Genomic DNA, 10,208 nt, shown 5'->3' on the forward strand with positions numbered 1-10,208 from the left:
GCGCACACGGGAGGAAGGTCCTTGTCTGCGTGTTGGGCTTCAGCTCTTCGGCAATCTTCACGTAACTTGAATCTCTCTTCCCCAAACTCTACATCTCTCACTTACCCATGTAATTGTTTTTACACCTCAAAAGAGACGGACTCAAAACCCACTCTACACTGCATCCCTGTGTATTAAAAACAAGGAATCCTAAAATGGGATTAAGACCACCAGAGGCATACTACCAAAAAACAACACCTCACGGCCATTGAGTCCGTTCCCACACACCGCAGCCCGACAGGACAAGGAGGACTTCCGACATGACTTCTCTGTGCAACCCTTTTCTCCAGAGAAATAATCAACATGGGCAAGGGCTCCATGTCCAAGATGTTAACCTTTACAGAAGCAGAGAGCCTTCTCTGTCTCCCACCGAGCAACCGCTGGGTTCAAAATGCCCACTTGCAGTTCAATGTGTAGTCCACTACACGACCAAGAGCAACTACACCCAAACCAAACTCACTGCCATCAAGGTTTCTAAAACCATAGCAACCCTCTGGAACAGGGCAGAACTGGCCCCGTGGGTTCCTGAGACTAACTTTTGATGGGCGTGAAAAGGCTCATTTTCTCCTGAGACACGAACGGGTCAGTGATGCTGAACTGCTGGTTAGTTAGGAGTAGTTAGCAGTCCACCTCGTACCCACGCCATCACCAGCACCAGCACCAGCTGGGAATTACAACACATATTTTGGGGGAGACATAATTCAATCCATAACACACGGTAAAGTTAAAGACACCAGGTGCATTCAACCTACGGTCCCCTCTGTGGCACTGGCATGCAGAAACCTCCCACTTCCTTGTAAACAGACTCGATGATGATGATGATGATGATGATGATGATGATGATGATGATGTAAGTAGTCAGTAATTATTTCAATTAATCCTCTAAAGTTTAATAAAATAAAAGAACAAAACAGGAATCCTTAATCCAGGGACAATCTGGATTATTAATACCACTTCTAATTCAAGATACATGTCTATTACTGACCAATTTTAGAGAAGAATGGCAATATATCCATTAAATCCATACTTTATCTTAATACATGTTTAAATTTTATCGATAATTTTCAAATATGCCATGTTTTTCATATAGGCATAAGTTATTGATAAATGCATAATTTTTACTATAGACTTGGAAGAAAAACTACAAAAGTATTTGTGCTGCAGGCTCATCTAAAAACAAACCAAAAAGCTTTAAGTCACTGAGTGATGCTACCTTATACCCAGCAAAGTTTTTCATATTTTTATGAAAAATAGTCTAACGAATTTAGATTCTTCTTACTCCTCCCTTAGTATAAATTCTACATTGCCTATTTGACTACACTTCTGTGATTAAATTATGGTCATATAATATGTTCACATTAATGTATTTTAGTAACAAGTCTAAATTATCATTCATTTTAATCTGCTCCTCAATGAGTATATTTAAAACTAGTAAACAGTTTCATTTTTCTTTATTATTTTAAACTCCAAATTGATAGTTTTAATGGTTTTATATATGTATCCTACTATAAATTAGCACGTTTACCTAACAGCTGTATAAATACAAACTCAATAACATACTCTTAATAATGAGTTTAAGAGAGAAAAGATAAATGTTAAAAACAGATTTAGCAAAATGAATATTTCTGAAACACTTCATTTCAAAACAGACACAGACATGGTACCCAATTAACGTGGAATACTAATCTGTTTGGAGTCCTGGAAATTCCACTTCTTTGTTAAACCACTGAAAAAAACAGGCTCTTGTCTTGGGCTACATTTCCCAGCATTCCTTAGGCTATAGGATTATCACTGCAGCTTGTCTGTTTTATAAACAGGCTTTAATTGAGTTTTGTAAGAAACTGCCAAAGGAGCTTTCTTTAACTAAATAACAAATCTGCCACTTGAAAGACATCATTCATCAACCTTCTTTGTGGGAGTATTGTTATTATGAAACTAAAAACAGGCATTCTTTCTTGAATGCTTCTGGATTTTAATTATCAAATTTGAATGTCACCAGATATTTACTGAAAGGAAAACATCAATTTTAATAAGCTGTCTTAAGACTAGAAAACATAAAAGGTATTCAACCATAAAGCCAAGTTCACTGTGTCTTGTGAATTTGTTTCTCTCTTACAGCACAGTAGTTATCAACCTCAGGAATTTATAAATATTTAATAAACTCTAATTTGCAGGGGGAAAAGTCCCCCTTTTAAAATCAAAATATCTCGTGTGCACATAGTATACAATATGACTTGGAAGAAGTCAGTAGCAGTAAAATTTTACTAGGAAACCAAGAGTTGGGCACTGAAAAATAGCTGAACACAGTCGAAAATGGGTCAATGTTTATTAAGTAAAATTACATGTAAACATTTTATGAAAAATATCAATGGAAACAAATCGGTTTTAAATTACATCTGAATAAGTTTGTTTTATTTTTATTTTTTAAAATACTCTCCAAAGAAATTGCTGGAGAAACTCTTCTTCAATCAATTAGAAAATTCTTCATCTCTAGTCAGCAATGCCAAGGGATGTAGTTAGTCAAATGCATAGGACACAAAAGTTCTTACTAATCAGAGATTCTTCAAGCTCTCACCTGCCCACTCAAACAGACACCCTTTGTTTAACTCTGAAAAAAACTTTGTAGGTAACTTTTTTTTCTTGTGGCCTCCACTTTCATGGTGTGTTAAAGTTCTTCATTTCCAAACTTCAGAAAAGTGTATCCTTCAGATGCTTGAAATATGAATGAAAGCATTCTCAAGACTAAATAAACTTTTCATTCATTAATGGAAAAATATCAATCTCCGGAAGATATTCAAGTTTTATAAAGGAAACGCTATTTCCTAGTTCATAGAAACACTTGTATATAACACTACAATTTGTTCTCTAAATCCAAGCTAAATATTTTAAAATCTCAGAGATGAATGTTTCAATCATTTTCATCTTCTATTTACAAAGGGGGAGGGACAGAATGGGAACAAATACAGAAAAATTCTAAAACAACAATGAAATATAAATTAAAATATGTGTACAAATACTTGTATTTAAAGGAGCTCAGTGACTTGTTTGGATTAATTTAATACTCGCTCAGTGTTCTACTTGCAGTTTATTCCCTGCCCTCATGAAGTGCGATCACCATCATCAGTAAACAAGTAGAAAAGTTAAACTTTTACATATAAATTTATAAAATAAAGAAAACATTACTTCCCATGTACCATAAAACAATTGCTATCTCATGAACTAAATGTAAGGCATTAAGGAGAGTATTAATTAAAAAGTCAGGTGTAGCAATAGCAACATTTAATCTAAAACAAATTAAAGTCTCAAAGGTTGCAACAGTAACATCTAATGAGAAATAAACACCTACATATTGGTTTTAAGAAACAAAAGCTTGTGGATATACGAAAAGAAAAGAAAAATGCAATTTAAACAGTGCTGAACATAGGGTGGTGCCAGGAAAAAAAATGAAGTTGCATGAGCACTTAAAGCAGAAGTGGCATGAGACTAGGGCACTTCTCAGCTCCAGAATCCTGTGCTGGGTCAAACGACAATCTTTCCCCGTTTTCTTCACACAAAGTACAGGGTTCCTTGTGAAAAAAAAATGTTATACCCAACGGACATTATAAAGAAGATCAGTAATCTCTGGTGTCCTGTACACACTGTCAGGTGCCAATGAGTCCGTTTCCGAACCATCGCTACTCTGAGCCGACAGAATGAGACACTGCCCAGTGCGGCACCATCCTCACAATCGTTACACTGCTGCAGCCCATTGCTGCAGCCGCGGTGTCAGTGCATCTCCTGAGGGCCGTCCTCTTTCCACTGGCCCTCCAATTCCCCAAGCACGATGTCCTTCTCCAGGGACTGGTCTCTCCTGGCAACACGTCCTGAGCCTGTGAGGCACAGTTGCACCAGGCTTGCCTCTACAGACCACTCCGGCTGTACTTCTTCCAAGAAATACATACAGCTCCATCACTTTAAGTAGTGAACTGAAAATTCATGAAGAATTTCACTACGACTCTAATGACCATTCATCTATGTCTATTTAACCAACATGTGTTTGTGTTTCTACAAATGTAAACATTTAAATCAATACCAGATCATTCTTTCTTCCATGCAATCAGGCTTTCCAGTGGTGGGAAGGAAACAAGTAGCTTTGTTTATAGTTTTGAGTTTGGGTGGTGGTAGAAGAAAGACTGTTGTAGCTACTGTTGTTTCTGACCTGACTTTTAACTTGACCATGTATCTTTATTCAGTTCCAGATGTTCTTCCTAGACTACCTTATAAAGTACCACACAGGTATCCAGAGCAGGTAGTGATTTGTGATATCTGAGAAGGGAAGTGCAGTACAGATGGAACAGATTTTCTTTGTTCTCCCCAAGTGGTCAGTAGAGAAAATATTTTGCCTGATGCTCCTGAAGGATTTTAGACAAAAGCTAGCATCTTCTAAGACTAATGTTTTAATACTGATATACTTTTTAATTTTTAATTTATCTCAATCAGTTTGAATGCATACAAACCATTCAAACTTGTTCACCCATCCCCCTGTGCCCATTCTGTCTAGAGGTCAATTTATTTTCTACACCACTAGTTCAAGGGCTCTGAGAATGACACTATTACTCGCTGGTGTATGTTTTTGTAAAGTGACTTTAATGTGTTCACAGGTAGTTTATCAAACACAGAGCTATTTTCTCCACCTCAGTTGATTTGGGGTTTTGTTTCAGTGGTTGTAGACTAGACTACAGGAGGGATAAATGGGCTATCAGAAGCTAGGTCACTGAGGAAGTCCTAAAATAAGAAAAATATGAATACTCTTAAGTCATCGTCTTTGAGTAAGCTACAAAATACACATCATGCCTCGCAGAGCAGGTAATAAGTACATTTACATAAAATGATAAATCTTACTATTAAAATGGACAACTGATGAAGCGCCCTGGCCAATCACAGAAATTAGTTTCTCATAGATTTTTTCATTTGCCAGCTAGAACAGCGATATGATACAAAGTTTCTTTCTCACTGGGCTTGAAAATACAAATTCCCAATTCTGTATATATGCTGACTTTTACATACTCCCACTCCCTCACCAGACACATACACAAGCAAGTTCATGTGTGTCAAAAAATAATGGATTACTCTTTCTAGAAATGCAAGCTCAATGGTTCAGACACCCTGCTGGAGCCACCAACTCAGTTTTCAATTTCTTGTAGGGAGTTGTGTGTGTGTGTGTGTGTGTGTGTGTGTGTGTGTGTGTGTGTGTGTGTGTGTTGGGGGGCGACTAGGAAAAGAAACTTAATTATAAAAGTCGCTTGTGGCATACAGCCAACTTGTGCCTTTTTCCCCCTAAAAGTCATTATAGCGCCTCTTCTTAAAGTATCACTATAGAATAGAAGGCTTTTGCTGTGCCTTATTACCTAGTTCAGCAGCAAATACATTTATCGAATTATCATTTCAATATACCTTTCACATAGGCTAAAGGCAGTAACATACATATTATAGCATACATATTGACAAAAAGCACTCCTCTCTGTGAAGCTGCGTTCAAAACTCCTATTGCTCATTCCTCAGCCAAAAATGAATATAGGTATTTAAAAATTGACACATGATTTCTTTTTCTATTTACGCTATGTTTAAAGTAGACCCATTTATACTTTAAACATACGGGTACTTACTGAGAAATATTTTATTATTCTGCTTATTTTTGACAAAATGTATATGCAAGAACTTTGAGGTAGTTTGTTGTGCCAACATGGGCGATAAACACATGTGGGATTAATTGAAGGGCGGAGGGAAAAATGGCTAAGTGAGCCTCGCCTTTGTAGTTCTCGGGACTCTTGCTTTGTGATGGTCGGACCAGGGTGCAGCTGCCTTAGCCAGTTCCCTGCTTCAGCTTGCAAGGCTCACTTCCTGCAAGACATCCCTGAGGAGAAGCCGCATGGACCTACCCCGATGCAGCCCTGGGTGCTGGAGCAGCCGTGTGGAGACCCCTGCCACTGACCCCATTCACTGACTTGGCTTTCCTCCTGCAGCTGGCATCATTGCATCTGTTTTGTGAGATGAAGGAGGACTTTGTGGACTGATGTTGGACATATGGGTTAATGGCTTAATGTTGGACTGTGGGTTTGGGCAGCACTGGGTTGGGATATTTTCTTGATGCGCACGTAACCTTTATATAAAACTCTCTTATACATGAGTTTCTGTGGATTTGTTTCTCTAAAGTACCCAGACTAACACAGACATTAAAACACATATTTCAATGTATATGTTCATTGAGCCCCATTTTCTTCAATAAAATATAGAGTTAGTTGTGGCACTGTAAGTCTGGTCAATAAACACATTCTCATTGTTACGATTGCTAAACTTTTTTATCTTAATACTAAGGTCTCTAGTAAGCCCTTTGAAGAATCAACAAAAGAGTGTTCAGAGTACTAAAAGCATTCCCATATCAGAATGTCAAACATGTTAAAGTCAGGCCACTAAATAGCATAATTTGTTGTCTAACGAAAATGAGACCATTATAAAAAGAACATTATTTTAAGCTCTGTAGAACAAAATGTCCACAGCTTCATGTGCAGTGCCTCATTGTAGCCTGCTTGCAAATGATTATCCTGAGAGATCCTAGTAGTACTGTGTACAAATCAATTCTACCAGAAGAAACACACTTCAACAGGCTATGTTCATCCAATTCCCTTTCATTATAAAAACACTCAGCAGGCTGGGAACAGAAGAGAAAATCTTCTATACGATAATGGGAATTCATGAAAAATGTACATCATTCGCAATGGATAAGACTAAGGACAAAAAGAATACCTATTTTTATCACAGCTCTTCCACATTGTACTGGAAATTCTAATCCGAGCAATTAGACGAGGAAAAGATTTAAAGGGTAGCCAAGGAAAATAATTCCATTTACAATAGCAATTTAAAAAATACAATTATCTAGGAATAAATTTAACCAGGAACGTGAAAGAGCAGTATGCTAAAAGCTGAAAGTCATCACTGAAGAATTAGAGGCACCTAGCTAAGTGGAAGAGCACCAACCTTAAGATTAACTAAAACAATCTCTGGAGCTATATTTTCTACAAGGGCAGTAAGTCCATTCACTGGGGGAAGAAGGGCGCTGGAACTGGATTTCTAAACACAGAAAATAACAGAGAGCCTGAATGCTAAGAACGGAAACCATAAACTCGTACAAGAAAACTAAGGGGACACGGGACCAGCTATGCTTCTTAATAATGAATTCTAAGGCATCACACCCTAAGCACAACTAACGTAAGACAAAAGCAGACAAATTGGACACCGTCAAAATCAGAAACATTTGTGCATTAAAGGATTTTAGCAACAAGGAGAAAAGAAAAACTACAGACTAGACGAAAATTCAAAGGAAATATCGAATAGGTGTTTTATACCCAGAATCACGATAATATTTTACATGCGTTAGGATGACTGTGGTAGAGCTGGAAAATGGAACACAAATGATGACGGTGGTGATGTGGGAATAGTGAAACCCTCTTTCATTGACGGAAGGTTGTGAAATGATGCAGCCTCAGTGTGTAAAACAGTTTGATGATTCCCCAGAATATAAACATAAAATCAGCATCAATACAAAGACTGGACCACCGACATTCACCACAACGCTATTCACAAGAACCAAAAGGCCGAACCACTGTGTTCAGGAACAGATAAATAAACGTGGAAGTAAATGGTGCTCTGTACATACAATGGAATTCCAAAATACCCAAACACATTCCCACGGCGGATCCCCAGCTCACGGCGACCTAGAGAACAAATTACCACTGCCCCACGGAGCGTCTCACGCAGTAATCTTTGCCCTCGAGTGCTAGGCTCTGGAGGATATCAGTCTTTCCGTTAGCAGCTCAGCGCTTAACCACTGTGCCACCAGGGCTACTGACAATCGAATTTTAAGTCAAAAAATGAATGAGCTTCTGATATGTTAAATAAGAAACATGAGACAGCTCTTGGAAGTTTTCCTTGAAAGCTCTTGAAGCAGAGGCTGCAAAAAGTTGACGGGAAAATCCGTTCTCTTTACATTCCATTTTTCCATAAACTCTGCAGCCCGCTTGCAGAATGGACTCCCTGTCAGGGTCCATGAGTTGACTGCATCTCGTGGGGACCCAGCACAACAGAGCAAAACTACTCTGGTGGGCTTCTGAGACGACAAATCCCTGACTGGTGGTTCAAACGGCAGACCTTGCGGTTAGCAGCCCAACACACCAGGCCACCAGGGTTCCTCCTCCCACGAGGAAACTGAAAGCCGGAGAAGGGGCAACAGTGCTGCAGGCGCAGAATTCTCTCCATCCCCACAGAAGACCAGGATTCCATGGCTGAGCAGTGTGTCCCTCTGGCAAACACCCTACTTGTCTGCCACAGAGTCCTCTGTGACGGTGACCAAAGGAGGTTACAAACCGGGCGGCTCACCATAAAGTTAGCAGTTTGAAGCGGCTAGCCTCCCCAAGGGAGAAAGATGAGGCTTTTTAATCCCCAAAAGATATACGGCCTAAGAAACTCACAGGGGCAGTTCTACTCTGCCCTCCGAGGGCACTGAGTTGGCATAAGCGAGATGGCAGCAGATGAGGGGAAGCAGCATGAAGGACCTAAACAGAACGAAAATAAATGAAGTGCTCTTACCTGTCCTGAGACTGCTCCTCATACATCCTCTCCTTGCCTTCTTTGAAGAGTCGTATTGCGCGTTTTGACTTTTTCATGAGACTATCGATGTAGATTTTAAAATATTCATTCTCACTGAGTTGGGCAAGCTTCTGGTTATCATCGTATTTACTGAGGATCAGCCGCAAATGCTGATATGTATCAGGTAAAATATCGAGAATATACGGTGGACTGTTTTTCAACTGAAGTTTGGGATTTTGGCATAGTCTCACCTAAAAACAAAGACAGAAATAAAAGAGTTTCATAGAGAGCTGCAATCCTTTATTTCAAAGAAAAGAGACAAATATAATTAATTTTCTGTAGTAAAAAAATACTATCTCAAACTAATTACTATTATCTATATAGAACTATTAAATATTCTCATCTGTCTTAATGCAATTAATCACTATCTTCCTCTCCCATTCATTCTTTTATTATTCTTACTTTAAAACCCTAATACTCTCAGTCCTATCGGCTAAAACATCTGATTGTTCACAGTTTAATTGAAATCCTGTACATTACAGTCCTGTTTAAAATAAAAACGAAGAAATGAGCCTCTTTTTCTGATAACCAATGTTTTATTACATTGAACTACCAACTAAAGTTCGCTCATAGATTCTAAATAATGTTTCGGCATATTGTTCCTGAAGAGAATAAAACAAAGAAGTGCAATTTTAACAACTGAGTCATTAAGTAGTGAATAGATGTCAAGCCAGAACTAGTTCTTTCCACTTGCCTCACACTTTCTACCTTGCCCATCAACAAGTTATATAACGGTTTGGGAATCTGTCAGGTGGCACCTACCCCCGGGGCATTCAGGACTGCCGGCAGAGCTGAAGATGTCCTCTGCCAACCAGTAAAGGTCATTGTCCTTTGACATTCACTCATGACTCGTGTGTATCCATGAGATTTAACTCCAACCAAAGCCAGCTCATTCTTATTCCTCTATTTACAGGGGGAAATTTTCCTGAACTTTAAAAACCAAAACTCAATAAGCCACTCAGAATTGCACATGACCAGGCACAAGCTTAACTGCATAAGACTTAACAAAAAACAAAATGTACTCAAAAGGGGTTTACAACAATTGTTGATGGTGCAATGGATACGCCCTTAGCTGCAGTGTGAACTCACCAGCTGCTTTATGGGAGAAGAGATGGCCATCTATTTCTGTGAAGATTTACAACCTACAGGTCCTTTAAGGTAGTTCTACTCCAGCCTGCATAGTCACTCTGAATTGGAATCGATCTGAAGGCAATAGGTAGGTACAGGGGAGCTAATGGAGATTAAGAAACTTTGGGGCCCTTCACAAACCTGGCCTTTTTGTTTTTCTTTTTAATCATTTTATTGGGGGCTCGTACAACTCTTATCACAATGCATACATACATACATCTTGTCAAGCACATTTGTGCATTTGTTGCCCTCATCATTCCCAAAACAGTTGCTTTCTACTTGAGCCCTTGGTAGCAGCTCATTTTCCCCTCCCTCTCCCATCCTCCCTCCCTCATGAATCCTTGATAATTTATAAATTA

The 10,208-nt window shown here is 38.8% G+C and overlaps 1 protein-coding gene across 2 annotated transcripts in view; it reads right to left on the reverse strand.

Annotated features, from left to right (window-relative positions):
• Window positions 1-10,208, reverse strand: part of CBLB (Cbl proto-oncogene B) — a 248,643-nt gene that overhangs the window by 219,343 nt on the left and 19,092 nt on the right. For both annotated transcript variants that reach the window (XM_045286202.1, XM_004706383.4), the window contains exon 3: window positions 8,662-8,912. In XM_045286202.1, coding sequence (XP_045142137.1) covers window positions 8,662-8,912 — 251 coding nt within the window. The remainder of the gene's footprint in view (window positions 1-8,661; window positions 8,913-10,208) is intronic.

This window comes from Echinops telfairi, unplaced genomic scaffold (assembly GCF_000313985.2).
Source record: "Echinops telfairi isolate 266 unplaced genomic scaffold, ASM31398v2 ScPeMD7_6;HRSCAF=24_0, whole genome shotgun sequence".
Lineage (NCBI taxonomy): Eukaryota > Metazoa > Chordata > Mammalia > Afrosoricida > Tenrecidae > Echinops > Echinops telfairi.